At 35.4% G+C, this 20,067-nt stretch overlaps 1 protein-coding gene across 5 annotated transcripts in view; it reads right to left on the bottom strand.

Moving 5' to 3' along the window:
* The window catches only part of LOC127841800 (uncharacterized), a 58,001-nt gene that overhangs the window by 9,323 nt on the left and 28,611 nt on the right, over positions 1-20,067 (bottom strand). For 2 of the 5 annotated variants that reach the window (XM_052370877.1, XM_052370876.1), the window contains exons 4-8: positions 17,290-17,481; positions 13,680-13,739; positions 11,553-11,729; positions 10,489-10,513; positions 7,688-7,876 (exon numbers count right to left, since the gene is read on the bottom strand). In XM_052370877.1, coding sequence (XP_052226837.1) covers positions 7,688-7,876; positions 10,489-10,513; positions 11,553-11,729; positions 13,680-13,739; positions 17,290-17,481 — 643 coding nt within the window. Of the gene's footprint in view, positions 1-1,923; positions 2,001-3,616; positions 4,246-7,687; positions 7,877-10,488; positions 10,514-11,552; positions 11,730-13,679; positions 13,740-17,289; positions 17,482-20,067 lie in introns of all 5 variants that reach the window. The other 3 variants (XM_052370873.1, XM_052370875.1, XM_052370874.1) reach the window with 3 other exon arrangements.

Genomic DNA, 20,067 nt, shown 5'->3' with positions numbered 1-20,067 from the left:
TGAAGGTTGCTGAAACACCAATAGCAATTGTTATGGACAGCTATTAAGAATATTAATATATTTATAATATGAATCCTCCAATTATAAAAATGGTAATATTCTGAAAATTTTTCAGATCGCCCTTTAAATAATCATTATACACACTATAGTTGAATTAGTACACTGTTATCATGTAACACTGAGCTTTACATACACTTATATTAAAATACCTGAGGTCAAATATTATTAAATATCCAATATTATAAATTAAATGTTATTAAATATAGACATTTGCCATGGCAGTCCCCCGTGGTAGTGCTTTAAAAGTAAATTATGAGAATGAATCTTTCCAGACAGTCAAATATGCCTACTGAGGTAAGAAACTTTTCTGATTTTAACATTACCTGTTCCCAATCCTTGACTGTAACATATAACAGAGCACACACTATATACGGTATATTTATCATGCAATAAGCACATCTACTTTTATTGTTTATAGTAGATCTATCTACTGTGTATAAATTTCCAATGATCAATTTTGATCAAAGTTTTTTCTTTAACCCCATGGTGTCTACATTATCACAAACTGGATATACGGTGAATATTAATGCCAACTGGTTACAACTGTTAGGGTATCGTTGAAGCAAGAATAAACGCCATAAGCACTCTATCCCTGCTTAGCACATTAAAAGCTGAGAAAAAGCAAATACTGACAAAAATCCTTTCAGGACAAAGGTAAGCTCATTAATGTTCACATTAGACATTCAAACATCCAATTAACCCTTTCAGTGCGGGAACCGAATTTTCAAGGCCTTTGCAAACAGTTTGGATCCTGATGAGACGCCACAGAACGTGGCGTCTCATCAGGATCCAAACTGTTTGCTATTCTGATAGTATTCTTTGAAAAAAATCGAAGAAAATGCTATTTTTAGAAATTCAGCAGACAACATTTTAGCAGACGACAAATTTCCCAGCATGCAAAGGGATATAAGCTACTTGCTATTCACATATAAAGTAAGACATACATGACTTGTGACTTATATATATTTCATATGCTTTTTTGTTATTTCAGTGGGGTTTCTGACTTTTTCATTAAACATTTCTGTGTTTTAGTCATACCATGGCTGTCAATTAACCAACACACTTGTTGGGATAGGCTGGTGAACAAGTACTACGTGCACATACTTACGCCAATAACAAACAACAGACTTACTGTCTGTCTTAAATATTAAGAAGGGGGGGGGGGGGGGAGTAGCCGTAGAAATAAATTGATGAGCTACCAGCACAAAAATTATGTGGCCATCTCTGGATAAAAAGTTTCAATCTTGTGGTCCAGTAGTCTACTAACTGAGCTAGCCAGCCCTATTTGATTTCAGATGAATTGAAATAAATCAAACTGATTTGTTCTCAACAAACAGACACTTGAACCAACAATACACGATGACAGACACATAACTGTACTACACATAACAGCATTTCGAAATTACATTTCTCTCAGAAGAGTAATTTCAGTGATGCCATTCTGTCTGTGTCATCAAATTAACCCTTTGCATGCTGGGAAATTTGTCGTCTGCTAAAATGTCGTCTGCGGATTTTCTAAAATTAGCATTTTCTTTGATTTTTTTCAAACATTACTATCAGAATAGCAAACAGTTTGGATCCTGATGAGACACCACATTCTGTGGCGTCTCATCTGGATCCAAACTGTTTGCAAAGACCTTCAAAATTCGGTTCCAGCACTGAAAGAGTTAACAAACCGGCTTATGTTCTTAAATTGAATTTGGTCCACATTCTTGAATAAGATCACATTGCAAAGCTAAAACTTTCATATAACCTGCAAGACACCTAGGTAGGGTTATAAAGGCTTAAGATGACGCATCAAAAGTGTGACACAAATGTATCAAGAAGTAAAGAAAAACAAATAATAAGGAAAATAAACATCACTTCTTTTTCTTTTACAACTGGTTGATGGTTGACAATGACACTATTAGAAGGCTTAGCTGCCACGGCTGGTTTCTTTCCTGGAATTCAATAAAGTGTTTAAAATGATCATATTGTGTTATCAGAGCTGACATATTTTTTTCTCAGGGTACTGGCTGTAGTAGTTCTCCACTGAAATATTTTTTTTCCAGGAAAAATGTGGTTTAATAAATAAATATAGCACTTTAAAGTATGCTACAACGTTTCTAAAATGAGGAACAATTAATTAAGATGGGAAACTGATGATCTAACTGTGCCATAAACTGTAGACAACAAAATCACAATGATAACCAAAGTTCAGCGCAAAATAAAAGTGCTGTTTAATCAAGAAATAATTGTCACTGATTACTTTTTAGATAAATAGATAAATATACAAAGATTTGAAGGTCAGATACATAGGAACAAAATTGATGTTTTTCTAAAGAGTTGTTAAATGACTGATTAATTTCAAAATGCAAAAACTATAAGATAAATGTTTTTGTGCAATTTAAATTACACCATATACTCATAAACTATGCTGAGCTGAGGTAAGTGACCTGTTGTTGCATGTTTGTTAACCATAACCAGATATAACATTTCCAATTTTGTTTTATGGTCATTACATCTCAAGGAAGATAAGCACGAAGAACGTTGGAATATAATTTTTAGAATAAGGACAATATGTTGTGTTTTTAAGCGTTTTGAAGTGATAAAAACTTTGCAACATTCACTCAAAGTTGCATCATTAGTGTAAACCTATTTATTTTAGCTGGATGGCATAAAAAGCCTTAGGCTAAGAAACGCTCTCGAGTCCTTTTCCTGGGACAAGAACCAGTACTTATTGTCTGTGGGGTAAATCTAAAGAACGCTCGAACAGTGGGGATTGAACCCACAACCTCCCGAACGCTACACGTAGGCTGGCAGTTGCATCATTGTACACGTAGGCTGGCAGTTGCATCATTGTACCCTATATAAAATAAAAAAAAACGTTATGCTTCTGATGTTCATGCACTTGTACGCCATACTTCAGTAATATCTGGAAAAAAAAGGTATGTGTCAGCAAGAATCATAAGAAGTTTAAAGCAAATGCAAGTAAAAATCTCATTATTTTTTTGTTACACCCAAAGCTTTCTTGAACATTCCTGAAAACCAGTTTTAAACAAGAGATGTGTTTGTCAGAAACACAATGCCCCCTACTGCGCCGCTTTGAAACCATATTATGACCTTTGACCTTGAAGGCTGACCTTGACCTTTCACCACTCAAAATGTGCAGCTCCATGAGATACATATGCATTCCAAATATCAAGTTCCTATCTTCAATATTGCAAAAGTTATGGGCTATGTTAAAGTTTTCGGACAGACGGACTGACAGACATACAGACCGAGAGTTCAACTACTATATGCAACCCTACGGGGGGCATACAAATGCTAATATTAAGGAATTTGTGTGCAAACGTTTACATTCGACTGGAAAAAAGGCCTCACTTGATGATATTTTGAGATTTAGCAAAGCAAAAATGACAGTATAGGTAAGGAACTATTAAGACAGTTATATCATATGCAGAGTGTTTCTAAGTAATTCATGCAAGGTCATCTAAGAATTCCCCTGCAACAGTGTGAAGTGTTTTGACCTGAGAAGACATGCTGTAGAGTAAATGAGGAGATGAGAGATTCTTACAGTAACCATGGGAGGAGGCGTCCCTTTTAAATGACCCTTCCCAATACTGGGAACTATGTCATAGCCAATATTTGTCCTTGGTTTCTGGGCCTCTTCTGGTTCTTGATTCAAGTTCCCTTGTTTGCATTGAGGTGTCTTTGATGGTTTCTTGGGAAGTGCTGGGGGAACTTTGGGTGTTACTGGCTTTGATGGTGGAGGAGCGTTTTCATTAGATATCACTGCAATACTTGGAATGGATACCTCTGTTGATGGTTGTGGCATAGGGGGTTGACCACTCATCAGGGCTATTCTTTGTTTAATGGACAGCTTTGCTGGGTCTATTGGTGCAGGGACAGTATTCTGTATGGGTTCAGGCTTGGGGACAGCACCTGGTCGTGCAGGGAGCTTCTTTGTTGGCGTGGGAGATATTTTGGATGGGACTTTGGTGCCTTGACTGTCGTGTTCTAACTCAAACTGTTTGTCTGATATACTAGTAGCAGGGTGAGTGGGGTTATTAAGGGACCGGCTAGGGGACGTTCTTCTAGCAGGGGAGGGGGGCCTGAGAGCTTGTGGCATTGGCCTAGGCTTAAGGGCAGATCTTGCATTGGAGATTTGGGATTGAATGTCATTGTTGAAATCAGGTTGAGGATCTGTAATAAAGAATACAGTTACTGCCATCATCAGTATTCAATGATAACATATGATTAAAGGTTTAAAAACATATATTAATAATAATTATAATAAATAAATGATAGCACAAAACAATCAAAATATGTCTACATATTAATAGGAGATAAGGCCACGACTTTTATATTTCTTGGTTTACAAAACCGCCGACCCTAATTTTTGGAAAATGGGAAAAAAAATAAAATCGGAAAATCGTCTTTTTTTTATATATTTGATTCCCGACCGCACTGAAAAACGAGCGAAACGAGAAAAAAAAAACGATCCGGTTTGAGTACGGTTGCGAATAAAATCAAGTAAGTACAATCAACGATTGGTTCACATATATTACAGAGATCGGGATATTTTTCAATGTGACACAGTATGTACCAGTCCTTTTATGGGCACTTCTCAAAATTTATTTAATTACAGACAATAGGAAACTCAGCGTCAGTAAAATGTCGACCGCATCAAAATTTATTTCCGAGTCTGTGACGCAACTATATTGTTTAACATGTTTATTATATTAAACATACCCGATATTATAGTAGATAAAAAAGTATTACCTTGCAATTTGATAATTAGTATAAATAATCCAATAAAACACTGCCATTATTTACGATATATGTGTTTAGGAATTTTGTAAACACGTCCGCCATAGTTTATAGGAACTGTACAGAAAGTTTGGAAATCGGAACAAATCGGTATATCTCGGAAAATCATTGATAAATGTATTTGTCGTTTTAATGCTTAGGGCCGAGTAATTTCGGCAAATCGGAACTCAACTTGCGTATTAAAAATACTAGCTCAATTAACCGTTAAACTCCGCCTCCGTTCTCTGCAAAAGATTCGAAGGCGGAGCTATGCACGTGCTATTATTAAATTGGAGGATTGCAATTGAGAAACAAACGCACGATTGGTTCGGCATGTTGATTGCTAGACAAAGGAAGCCAATTTTGTCGGCGCGAAATTTGTCGCTTTATTGCTTCAGACAGCAAGCGGCTTTCCTTTGATGACGTCAAACTGTCAATTCACACAGACTGCACATTTTCAGAAGACTTTAACTAGCTCCTTGTTTACAATTCCAGTAAAAACACTTGCTAACATTAAACTTTGGATTAAATTATCAAAATAAAGCAAAAGCCAAGTTGACAAATATGATTGTATTAATTCGCGTCAGTTTAAAAAAGACGTGTTGCGTTGTAAATCAACGAGTTTTCACGACAACAACAACTTTAACAAACACGCGGGGATCGATCTACCTCGATTTTTTTCATGGACGATGTCATAAGTCCAATAAGAGCAAACACAAACTTTGTGTATGAGTAGTTTATCTTATATAAGATTTATGCAACGGGCATCGCATTGCGTAATGGTGCGCATCGAATTACGGAAATGAAGCGCAGTTTTTCGTTTTAATGGGAGAAGAACGCATGTCATTTAATGGAGTGTTTAAAATTGCCTGATGTTACAAAAGGTGCTTTGAGGTGACTCATTTCATTTGAAGATATGGATGTGTTTCATTGCATAATTAGATTTTTCGTCTCTGTGTTAAGGTTATAAAAGATATGATGTCTTTGTTCTGATGTTATTAGTATTAACTTATTTTTCCAATGATGTTTTTTTTTTTTTTTTTTTTTTCGACCGCCCGATGGACCATTTTCAAAATAATTTTTGTAAACCAATAAAAAAAAAAGTCGTGGCCTAATTTTAGTACCCAGTAAACAAAATAAAACATGATTTTTTCATTTTGTTAGCTTTAACTTAACAAAAAGAGACACAGAACATTATAACCTTAAAACAAACAAATTAACAATAAATAACTATACTGCATTTAACATTAAATGCTGAACAAAACAACTCATCATACAAGTAGCATTTGTATATTGTACCTGAAATGAAAGACAAACAGGAAATTATATGAATATGCAATACAAGCTGTACACAAGGTATAAATGATTCATTGTTACACCATCACAATTAAAATTCATGCTACATGCAAACACTTACACAAAACAACCAACAACATAAAGTTAAGAGTTTAAATGATTTTCAACCGCATGCCCAACTGATGCTTAATGAGGAAATATTATTTTTTATTTTTTTTACAACTGTTTGCTATTTCAAACAGTATTTCAGTAATTTCATTGTGGTCAGTTAATCCCCTCACACTTTATGTGGGTAAGATGCAGGTTTACCAGTACGCAGTGCTTATACTATGCCAGTAACGGACAGATATCCTCCTTTAACCCATTTATGCCCAGTGGACTCTCCCATCCTCCTAAATTGGATCAATTTATTTCCAAAATTAGAGATGTCTGGTATATTTATTTCTATTTTTAGAATATTTCTCACAGAAATTCCTTTAAAGGGACTGTCAACCACCAATGTGGAAAAAAGAAAAGTTGTAAAATACCGTATTCTTTGACAATTATTTGTTTATGTTGATTAAAATATCATGACTGGTATATTAAATAACTTGAAAAAAGTTCATATTTTCAGTATATTTGGTAATAAAATTTCGCGATATGAAATCGAAAGTACGTCGCGAAAATAGGTGACATAATGATATACACACTATAAATAACGCAAGTAGATTGATCATTTTCTGTATTAGATATATACAATTAACTACGCATGCACAATTTGCATTCCTGGGTTTACCACGTAACGATGATGATCAATCTACAGGCGTTATGTATAGTTAACTAATAAGTAACCTGGTAGACATACCCAGTAACATTTATTACCAAATTATACTGTAAATATTAAAACTTTACAACTTTTTTCAAGTAATGTTAAATACCAGTCGTATTATTTTAATCAATATAAACTAGTAATTGTAAAAAAATACGGTATTTTACAACTTTTCTTTGTACGTCGTCGTAAGTGACCGTCCCTTTAAGCAAACAGTGAAGACCATGATGAGACGCCGCATTATGTGGCGTCTCACCTGGGTCTGCGCTGTTTGCCTATGCCTTTTTTGTAGACTCTAGGAATAAATAGAAGTAGGGGGTAAGTGGCTGTATTATGTATATTGAGGACAGATGCCCTGTCAAGTTATGTTGGCTGAAACGTAATCAAACCAGTCATCCTCGGATTTGTAATCCTGAGCTATTTTCAATATTTTTAACAAGTTTTTTTTCTTTCTCTAAACAACATCAATATCAAGAAATGTGTATTATCAATGAAATTAACATGCATATTTAACAGCTGCCCCTACTGTGTTGATTCTACTTTTACAAGCCGGCAAGCCAGGTATGAACTATGACATAAATGTGGACATACATTCACTTCCTACTATTGTAAATTTCATCAAATATAAATAATAATCATTTCCAATTTACAGTTAAACTGTAAGTTGCTATTGTCTATATTTACAACTACACATAACACACAAATATGTATGTATACATGAGCAGTATGTACCTTTTTCAGCTGTTTTAAATATGTTAATTCGGTCCTTCACAGAGGATTCTGTAGCAGGTTCTGACTCAGCCTGTTTAGGCGGAGGTTTGGGGTTGCTCTGAGCGGACTTGAGTCTATTGATACCACTCAAAATATCGTTTGCAGAGATCCCAATCTGGACCCCTTCAGGGACCTTTGTCTTGGGCTTTGCTGTTAAGGAATCCAGGATTGCAGAGAAAGAAATGTGAACATGTACACCAAACATGCAGTGCAATATCTCACTGTAAGGCCTATTCAAAAGTCAACAGTTCAACTCTATATGTGGTATAGTAACATAGATTTAACCCTTTCAGTGCGGAAACCGAATTTTAAAGGCCTATGCAAACAGTTTGGATCCAGATGAGACGCCACAGAACGTGGCGTCTCATCAGGATCCAAACTGTTTGCTATTCTGATAGTATTCTTTGAAAAAAATCGAAGAAAATGCTAATTCTAGAAATTCAGCAGACGACATTTAAGCAGACGACAAATTTCCCAGCATGCAAAGGGTTAACCCTTTCCCACTCAGGAACAAAGTGAAAATGGCTATGTGCAAACAGTATAAAACCAGAACAGCCTGGGATTAACTCGCTGTCTGTTCAATTTTTATGCAGGTTGCTGGTCATCAGTATCTCAGGGTTGAATATGAAACCATTAAAACTCGAATTTATTAAGAAAGGTCTTTAATTAAATGTAACTGTCTAAGGGACTACACATTCGTGGAAATACATATCTGATTGGTGAAGGGTTAACGAGATACAAAACGCTTGTTTACAATTTTTGTGCGACAATATATTCATGTTAATTTCCCGCTTTAATTTCAAAACATTTACAAGAGAACTAGACTTGCTTCGGGCATCGTCAGAAGAACATCGTATTCATGAGAACTATGTCCTGCTTCTGAAGCTGCCTTAAGCCAATCTCGCCTTTGCTTGTAAATGTTCTGATATTGTAGCCGGAAATTCACATGGAAAATATTGTGACATAAAAACAAGCATTTTGTATCGTGTTAAATCTATGTAACCAGACCACATCTAGTGTTAAAATTTTCGCTATTGCTATAAGAAGCATTGTTTTCTTATAAAGTGTGAACTTTTTTTTTCAAAATATTGTACCAAATATTTGTTGATTTAAAGTGTTCGTGGGCTTTTAAGATTTTAATAGGAGATACAGTATGTCACTCTCAATCCTGTTAAAAAAAGTTGTCTTTGGAGAATGGTACATTATCTTGAACATTGTCTTGAAAATAAATATTACGTATGAATAAATATGAGACATTCTAAATATATATATTGGTAGATCAGAGAATATTGACTTTTAAATGCATAGTTGATTAACTTACAGACATATTGAGGTAAACCAATACAACAAGTACACAAATCCCCACCTCTAAAATTTGCGTTTATTATCAATTAAATTGTTATGTTTTTTCATAAATCATACACCAAATATTGTAAAAATTTAGTAGCATGCATTTTCAATAGAAACCAACACAAAACCCAAATTTGGAAAATTAATGCAACCTTTTTTAACAATGACACACTATCTATGATCAATTCTTTAACAACATAAATATCCACAAATTGCGCACTGATTAAAAGAGTTATGTATTTTACAACATCCCACAAAATTCCACTTTTTATCCAGTATTCAAAATGTATATTCAGCTTAAATTAAGATCGCCCGATGTGCAGAAAAAATGGCTCCATTTGGCTATGAAAGAATAATCATAGATAAGTGTATCGTATTCCACCCAAAATCCAGACACCTTTCAGAGTTAAAATTACACTAATATCCTTCACACACAATTTCATGAAATTGTAAGCATTACAAGACAATAACTACAATCAGATATAAACTTGATTGTATGTATTCAATGCCACACTGTTATGTGACAATTTTTATGCCAATGCATACATGTTTAGAAAGATATCATATAATTGAAAGAATAAGTATCAAATGTTACAGTGAACAAACAACAAATGATTCAGTATTCAGCATTGGTATTACCATGCCAATTTTGCGTTTTTAATATGTAAACTCTCAATTTCTCAATTATAATAATGTAGGATGACCTGTTCAATAGAAACTTAGTCCAAGGGCCATTACGTCTACAATCTTTCTGAGATTAACCCATTTATGCCTAGTGGACTCTCCCATCCTTCTGAATTGGATCAATTTATTTCCAAAATTAGGGATGTCTAGTATATTTATTTCTATATTTAGAATATTACTTACTGAAATTCCCTTAAGCAAACAGCGCAGACCCAGATGAGACGCCGCATCATGCGGTGTCTTATCTGGGTCTACGCTGTTTGCAATGTCCTTTTTTCAGGACGCTAGACATGAATGGGTTAATTTTCAAAAATTGTTTCATATCTTTATGGAATTGCTTAAATTTTACCTAAAGAATGTATATTGCAACTTTGACTGAATACCCCTAAGACCATTATACTGTTCGTATACTGCTCATTCACATTTAGAGTGTTCAAATTGTTTTTATATGAAAGGTATTTGTTTTGTTAATTAAACCCTACATTTAAGCTTTGCAGACATCAAATAAAGGTACAATGAAGGGTATTAACTTGAACTGAGACAATTCATATGGAAAATTCAACTATAACATATCTTATGTTTGTTGACTGTTAACATTTTGTGAATCTTTACACAATTTATACTTTAATAGTGTAACATAACAACAGATGAATATCATCAGAAACTATATATGTACAATTTCAGGGTTACACAGTTACTGAATTGAGACACAATGGGTTACACTCTACCTGGTGCAGGTTCCGGTGCAGATTCCTGAAATGGAGAACAAGACTTAGTGTTCATACAGCATTTATCTGAACATTTAACATTTAATGCACAAAGTCAGTAAGTACTGGTGTTTTAGACCCAACTAGATTTTTGATGTCTTAGTATTTGCCTATAATCTTATGGCTTTCCATACAATAAATATAAACTAAATTTGATTTGTTCATTTGGATTGCTGTTTTTCACAATATTTCAGTCATATAAAGGCAGTCACATAACCTAAGCCACATTTTTTTTGGGTAGGCTTATATAACCCTTTACCCCCTTGATACATATTTTGACGCATTTGTAGTAATTTTGACGCATTTTAGTCACTTAGAAAGTTAAATTTAATATCTTTTATACTGGATTCAAGTTTTAAAGGCATAATTTCCAACCCTTAGATACTGATGAGCAGCAAATAGCATTAAACCTGAACAGACTGCGAGTTACTCGTAGGCTTTGCTTCTGATGGGAAAGGTTTAAAATTAGTATGTTCCCACCAGTGACTGGTTCCTTAATTCAGAAGTAGGAGACAGAATGGCCATGGAAACAATACCATGACAAATCACCTCGCTACTTATTTGGCAAGGCCAGAAAATGAAACCTGCTTTGATCCCCAGAATTTTACGGTAGCCCAGAGGGTTACCAAGCCAGCTAGCTATAAAGTAAATTTTATCCCAGCGATTTTTTTTTACCTTCTTTATGAAATACAGGAAAACAGCATTTTCCAAATAAGGAAAATCCGACAAATTTCCAAATTGCTGTAATATTGTTTCACATGTATCCTATTACCAGATGAAAATTGATAGTATAACAACCATCATATCAACTTGTATGCACTTGAGCTCTATACTATTTTTTTTCAATCAGATTTGAATCATACCATCAACAAAAATGCGATTTTTGATAATAATTAATGGAAAAAAGAGAGGAAATAATAGGATAAATAGAAGCCTTGTACCACCATGGTTCTAAGCCTCGCATGATAAACTTAATTGTTATCCAAAACTCACATAATATTCTCTATATAACTTACTGAACCTACCCTTTCCTGTGAGTGTGAGTGGTAGTTGGAGAGTGCTGGCCTGGACGGCAGAGAGGGCGGTAGAGGGGGAGGTGTAGGGGCCGGTTCGTCAGGTTCGGCACTCTCGCCTGGCACAAACTCATATGTTTCATCTTGGATCAGAGGCGGGGAGGGCATGCGCTGAGTGGTCTCTGTTTCCTGGACAATGAACATGGCAAAGATTATAACATGGAATGCGATGGTTAGGGTAGTCCCTGTTCTTTGAAAAATAAATGAATGCTAGACAATACATTTTGGTGTGCCATAATAAGGTTAAGTTGAGTAGGCTTTTTATATAGATAGGACAGCTTGGTTTTTGTGTTGTCGGTACATGTATTACATTTTTTTTCATTATCTCTGTTTCTCAATTGCAAAATTACATATACAAGTCATGTCCCGTCATATGTGTTACTTGCCATGATGACATAGGAACAAAATATGTCCCAAGCAAGCAATAGTTTTTAAAATACCCTGCAGTAAGGCCTTGCAATGAACAAGGAAGAGATTGTAACATGATGACTAATAGTAAGGATAGTCTCTGTGGTTTGAGAAATTAATAAGCTTGACAATTTGCACTGGTATGCCATAGTAATGATAATCATTAGGTGTATAGGCTTTTGGTATATATACGAACCGTGCTCTGTGAAAAGGGACTTTAATGAATGTGCGTAAAGTGTCGTCCTAGATAAGCCTGCGCAATCCACACAGGCTAATCAGGGATGACACTTTTTGCCTTCACTGGATTTTTGCTAAGTATAGTCTCCCTGTAAATGAAAAATATCATTATGCTGACAGTGTCATCCCTGACAAGCCTGTGTGGACTGCGCAGGCTACTTCCATTAAACCCCCTTTTCACAGAGAACAGCTCATACATACAGTATATACAGAACAGCTTGGTTTATTTTATGCTATTACATGTTTTTTTTAAATAAATTGTCCTTACTCTGGTATTAAATTGAAAATATTACATAAATATTTCCCTCCATAGTTGAAACATTCCATAATGTAAGAATGTAATATTCCTCAAGCAAGAAATACGTTTGTACATGCCTGCAATAGCGCCTTATAATGCACTATTCGTAAAAAAATATGTAGAAGGTAATTATTGATAAACAATATTATTATATATATGATGGTACATTTTAATCAATATCAGTGAACAATTCATTTTTCAATCATTCTCTCTGTGTGTCCCATACGTCCCAAAATTTATATTTATTTCTTTTATTTTACCCAGCAAACATGTACCTTAAATAACAAACCAGGCGAAAGTGCAGATTTTATAAGACAATTAAGCTCTCATCAACATGTTGTTAGAAATGTTCCAAGGCCTAGCAATTATTCGCTTTAACGTAAATATTGGAAATCCATAGCTCCTTAAATACAGCCCCACATCCAGAGTATATTTTAAAATATAGGCTGATCTTGTGTATATAGAAGATATTTGTTGAATTTGGTGAAATATCGATTTTAATTCACGAGTGAAAATAGAAAATGATATTTATTCTATGATAACTAGAGAATTAAAATCATTATTCCACCAAATCCAACAAATTTCCATTTTATTTTATGCTTACAATTAAATGATTATTTTTGTATTTTTTGCCATTCAGGACAATATAATATTACAATAGTTCCGGTTGAAACAATGAAAATTATCAATATTTTTCACTGTTATATTTCACTATTTGAAACAATTAAATATCAGTTTTAATTCACTGATATTTCTCTATAAACCATCGTAAAGCATAAAATAATATGTTCGCACCTCAAGAAATACTAAAACTATGCAGGGATCGAGATATGAAAATTATAAATGAAAATTAAGCATTGGAAAATACTAAGAAGTACAATAATTTCAATTTCAAAATGGGTTTACATTGTAAGAACACCAAAAGATTCTTAAAACAAATTAAGATTAAGATTGGTATTTAAGCAAACAATTATGATAAATTTATGCTGAGAAAATATCAATATTGCCATTATAACAAATTAGATATAAAGCTTTTATTACAAATATCCACACACTGCTTTGTAAGATATGTTCAAGTGAAAATAAGTCAGAAACACGGCAATCAATAACACAGAAGCTTTGCTAAGAAAACTCACAAAATCGTAGAGTTCATCCTGCTGCAGTTCATTCTCAACGTCAAACTCGTCATATGTTTCCTATATGGCAACAAAAGACAATTCAGTGTAAACAGAGATGTCCATTAAAAAAGGAATGGTAAGGTCCAGACTGATATAAGCCGAGTTTTGAGTAAAATGGGCTTAGAGCATATGCGTAAAGTGTCGTTCCAGATTAGCCTGTGCAGTCTGCACAGGCTTATAAGGGACAACACTGTTTGCCTAGGCTGGATTTTTGTTAAGAAGAGATTTTCTTTAAACAATAAGTTCCATGTAAGCTGAAAGTGGTGTCCCTGATTAGCCTGTTTTATAAGGGAGGACACTTTTTGCCTAGGATGGATTTGTGTTAACTTAAAGAGACTTCCATAAAATGAACAATTCCATAAAAGCGGAAAGTATTGACCATGATAAGCCTGTGTCGACAGCCAAGGCTCATATGGGATGAGGCTTAATGCTATGATAAGTCTGTGTTGACAGCCAAGGCTGATATTGGATAAGGCTTAATGCTATGATAAGCCTGTGTCAACAGCAAAGGCTGATATTGGATGAGGCTAAATGCTATGATAAGCCTATGTCAACAGCCAAGGCTCATATGGGATGAGGCTTAACGCTATGATAAGCCTGTGTCGACAGCCAAGGCTGATATTGGATGAGGCTTAATGCTATGATAAGCCTGTGTCAACAGCAAAGGCTGATATTGGATGAGGCTTAATGCTATGATAAGCCTGTGTTGACAGCAAAGGCTGATATTGGATGAGGCTTAATGCTATGATAAGCCTGTGTCGACAGCAAAGGCTCATATTGGATGAGGCTTAATGCTATGATAAGCCTGTGTCGACAGCAAAGGCTGATATTGGATGAGGCTTAATGCTATGATAAGCCTGTGTCGACAGCCAAGGCTCATATGGGATGAGGCTTAACGCAGCCAAGGCTCATATGGAATGAGGCTTAACCTAGCCAAGGCTCATATGGGATGAGGCTTAACGCTATGATAAGCCTGTGTTGACAGCCAAGGCTCATATGGGATGAGGCTTAACGCTATGATAAGCCTGTGTCGACAGCCAAGGCTCATATGGGATGAGGATTAACGCAATGATAAGCCTGTTTCGACAGCAAAGGCTGATATTGGATGAGGCTTAATGCTATGATAAGCCTGTGTCAACAGCAAAGGCTGATATTGGATGAGGCTTAATGCTATGATAAGCCTGTGTCAACAGCCAAGGCTCATATGGGATGAGGCTTAACGCTATGATAAGCCTGTGTTGACAGCCAAGGCTCATATGGGATGAGGCTTAACGCAATGATAAGCCTGTGTTGACAGCAAAGACTGATATGGGATTAGGATTAACGCTATGATAAGCCTGTGTTGACAGCAAAGGCTGATATGGGATGAGGCTTAACGCTATGATAAGCCTGTGTTGACAGCCAAGGCTCATATGGGATGAGGCTTAACGCAATGATAAGCCTGTGTTGACAGCAAAGACTGATATGGGATGAGGATTAACGCTATGATAAGCCTGTGTTGACAGCAAAGGCTGATATGGAATGAGGCTTAACGCTATGATAAGCCTGTGTTGACAGCCAAGGCTCATATGGGATGAGGCTTAACGCAATGATAAGCCTGTGTTGACAGCAAAGACTGATATGGGATGAGGATTAACGCTATGATAAGCCTGTGTTGACAGCAAAGACTGATATGGGATGAGGATTTACGCTATGATAAGCCTGTGTCGACAGCCAAGGCTCATATGGGATGAGGCTTAACGCAGCCAAGGCTCATATGGAATGAGGCTTAACCTAGCCAAGGCTCATATGGGATGAGGCTTAACGCTATGATAAGCCTGTGTTGACAGCCAAGGCTCATATGGGATGAGGCTTAACGCTATGATAAGCCTGTGTCGACAGCAAAGGCTCATATGGGATGAGGATTAACGCAATCATAAGCCTGTTTCGACAGCAAAGGCTGATATTGGATGAGGCTTAATGCTATGATAAGCCTGTGTCAACAGCAAAGGCTGATATTGGATGAGGCTTAATGCTATGATAAGCCTGTGTCAACAGCCAAGGCTCATATGGGATGAGGCTTAACGCTATGATAAGCCTGTGTTGACAGCCAAGGCTCATATGGGATGAGGCTTAACGCAATGATAAGCCTGTGTTGACAGCAAAGACTGATATGGGATGAGGATTAACGCTTTGATAAGCCTGTGTTGACAGCAAAGGCTGATATGGGATGAGGCTTAACGCTATGATAAGCCTGTGTTGACAGCCAAGGCTCATATGGGATGAGGCTTAACGCAATGATAAGCCTGTGTTGACAGCAAAGACTGATATGGGATGAGGATTAACGCTATGATAAGCCTGTGTTGACAGCAAAGGCTGATATGGAATGAGGCTTAACGCTATGATAAGCCTGTGTTGACAGCCAAGGCTCATATGGGATGAGGCTTAACGCAATGATAAGCCTGTGTTGACAGCAAAGACTGATATGGGATGAGGATTAACGCTATGATAAGCCTGTGTTGACAGCAAAGACTGATATGGGATGAGGATTTACGCTATGATAAGCCTGTGTCGACAGCCAAGGCTCATATGGGATGAGGCTTAACGCAGCCAAGGCTCATATGGGATGAGGCTTAACCTAGCCAAGGCTCATATGGGATGAGGCTTAACGCAGTCTAGTTATTCCAAAATGAGGCTCAGTGAACGGATGTAATAAGAAGGGATACTAGATTAGTTTTGAATAAATATAAGTTAATTAAATAAGGCTGAGTTAACCTTTACCATGATCATATATCAATTTTACCAACAAAATAATCGCATTTAGGTCTACATATAATATACATAAAAGGCATCATGGTCTTGTTCAAAAGTGTATAATAAAGTGCATTCATCGTGGTGAAGTTTATAATGACTTGATATTTTTTTTAACTGAAGCCTAAACAGATAAATTTCCTTACTCAGAGATGTGGAATAAAGCTCTTTGTTACGTTCAACTGAAATCTACACTATGAAAAAAAAACATTGTTTACCAAAAAGTGGCTCTAACTATTTTGTAATTTCTGAAAATCTGCCACAATACAATTTTTATATATATGTATATTTGAAATATTTTCGTTCCAAAATGAATATATACAGAAAATCTTAATCGGTAGTCCCTAGCACATGCTGGAACTTCATTTAGGCCTGGCAAAACCTCCCTTCTAATGTTTAACCAAGATATTCAGCAATACCTTTGACCTTGTTCTTTATAAAGCTTATGACAAAACTGAACTTAAATTTCCTTTCTACTTTTTGAAATCATCCCTCTATTTAACCCTTTCCTACTCACAAGTAAGTGATAATGGCTATATGCAACCAGTATAAAACCAGAACAGCCTGCAATAACCTGCGGGCTGTTCAGGTTTTATTCTGTTTGCTGGTCATCAGAATCTAAGGGTTTAAAATGAAGCCTGTAAAACATGAGTCTATTAAGAAAGTTATTTAATTAACTAAGATTTTCTAAAGGACAACAAACAGGTAAAAATTTGCATATGAGTGGTAAAGGGTAATAAACTTAAGAAACGCTACAACAAAGGAGGCCCCTTCTCACATCTTGTATCAACTCCTGTTGTGGTTGAGGTGGAGGGGGTGGCGGCCCATGGTCGTTCATGATCTCCAGCTCATCATAGGTCTCCTGCTCTTCAGGGGCAGGGATGGGGGGCGGGGCTCCACGCATGACAGGAGGTGGAGGGGAGTCCTTTTCTGGCTCCTCATAGTTCTGCTCGTCATCATCGGAATTAGACTGAAAGTATATAATATAAATAGTCAATCATGTAACTGAAGTCACTACAGTAAAACTGCGATAAGTTGAGGTAGCACAAGACTGACCTCGATGCTCGAGTAATCGTAGGTTTAGAGTAATGTGTTTACGATACAAAATTTAAAGTTTAATAAGTCTTTAAATGTTAAAACATGTTAAGTTTGTGGTGTACTGAAGTATTTGGGGAAATTCAAATGTTTAAAGAGTCCGATGCCATATTTTCATGGACACTTCTTTAGCCAATCACCTCAATCACAATGGCACTTCTGTTCCCGATTTCCCAACACTTTTGAACAGATATAACTTACAATTGATAGTGCACCAGAAATGCGATTTTCTGTGTTGAATACTGCTATCATATGCTGGCAATATTTAAAAATTCCTGTACTGACGTCAATTAAAACAGATTCACACAATTAAAAACCAAAGATTTGCTTTATTTTTCTTATCCTTTTGGAATATGAGCATGATTTTGTTTTTCATGGGGTATTCAATGAAGACACATATTGCAGATTTAAATTTGACCCTTTAAGCATGAAGTTTATTTTTATTGTTCTTATATCTGTTGTAACATTGAAGCCTACATGTATATAGATTTCTCTCGCTGCCTCCTAATCCTTGGTACTACACCAGTACTCTTGCCAGTCTACTACACATGATTTGTTAAGTCTCCTTATATATTCCGATGTGTCTGTTAACGGGAATCAAAGAATCTACAAACTAATTCATACCACCTATTGAAACCTGCTCTATCTTCTTTCATATTTTATGGAATACTACCAAAATTTCAGTATTTTAAACACAGTACTTCTTCTAAATACTGGAATGGCAAACATCTTAGTAAGAATAGTTGAAAAAATTAATAAACATATTTTAAGTCAAAGATAAAACACGCATATCAGAGTGCCAAATTTGTTGAGAGTCACCGTTATAGAAATGCCCCTTATCGGGAATCAAAAAGTTCACATAATTATTAATGCTGTTTTCCAATGGAGCATTCTCTTCTCTTTTTTTTAAATGTACACCATTCTTTCTTAAAATTTCTCCTTAACAATACACAAGGATATACCTTTTATCAACTCCACCATGCACCGTGTCCCAAAAACTAGTATCAAGGATATAAATTAAAAGAAAATAATAATAAGTAACTTTAATTTTCCGCGTGGCTTTTGTTTTCTCTGTTATCAAAGTTTCATCCTTTATCCAAGTATTCGCATTAAAAGCATGAACCACATCTCAAATAAACATCACATAACGGTTATCATTGTTCACAATATGGCATTCAATCCACATACAGAGTTTCGTCAACTTTAAGTTTAACTACTTTATGTGTTTTCTTGCAGGAAATTCAGATTTCATCTTTATATTTTTTCTGTTATCATAGCATCTGTAACCATAGCAATAGATAACTTTTTCTAACAAAAAACCCTGAGATTCAATCCTTTATCCACATACCAAGTTTTATCAAAGGAGCCCGTGTACTTGTTGATGAAACGAGGGATCCAGGTTTATGCTTTCATAAAAAAAAAAAAAATATTACTTAAATGATTGCTTAAATTATTGCCAAATAGTCCCAAACATAAAGAAAAACCCTTTTCTTCTTTGATTTATAATCACACTTTAAAACTTAACTTAAGCTGCATTTGCAAATGTTTTTACAAATTAAGCAGGTCATATTTAATCTTCTTTATAATTGCTCAGCTTCTTGAAGTAGATTGCAATGTCTATTTAAAACATTTGCTTATACCTAAATAGTATTTTGAATGTCTTTGCATTTGTTTGCATTCTCATTTTAAAGTACTAGTAATACATTTACCGGTACTATTTGCAGAATGTTCTATTGTTTTATCAGCATGTGTTTGAAAACCGCGTGTACATTGATTGATATACATGTACATGTAATCTCAATTTGATTCCTTACTTGTGTGATGATATTAAAGTTCATTTGTGCAAAGGATTTTAAACTAAATTAAATTTTATTTAATTAAATTAACCAACTGAACAATAGAAATAAAAACAATCTAGCCATCTCACTCATTATAAATGACAAATCGCAACAGCTTATTACTGGGCCATTAAATATTTTAATATAGATGACAATATTACAGCGCATAATGCTTGTGAAGATGTTCAGGAATAAAGAAAAGAGCCCTAGGGTTGGAGGTAAACACAAAAATATCTGAACAACTAGGTGGGCCATATTTAATGCTTCTTTTTTCGGCGTAAGCTGAATAAGCCAGCTTTTCACCCTGACTTGACCTTTGTAAGTGTCCAATAATACTCAAATAAAATTTCCCGCGGCTAGGTACGAATGAATACACTTCATTTATTCCATTGGCTGATTTGAGTATAACACCAGAACATTGGAAACATATCCGCGTCTTTGTAACACTGTTTTACTGCATGAAACAATTTTATCTCTAATGAAAAGGCCCAATAGATAGAACAGTTTTACAATCAATTTTCGACATAAATACAGTTTGTGCGTTCACCTTTTATTTTCAGAGAATTACCAGCGCAAAAGCGTTTAACTAAAGGCTATGTTGTCATATTTAGTACTTACTTGCA

Source organism: Dreissena polymorpha, chromosome 8, assembly GCF_020536995.1.
Source record: "Dreissena polymorpha isolate Duluth1 chromosome 8, UMN_Dpol_1.0, whole genome shotgun sequence".
NCBI lineage: Eukaryota > Metazoa > Mollusca > Bivalvia > Myida > Dreissenidae > Dreissena > Dreissena polymorpha.
This window is presented reverse-complemented; position numbering and strand designations above follow the sequence as displayed.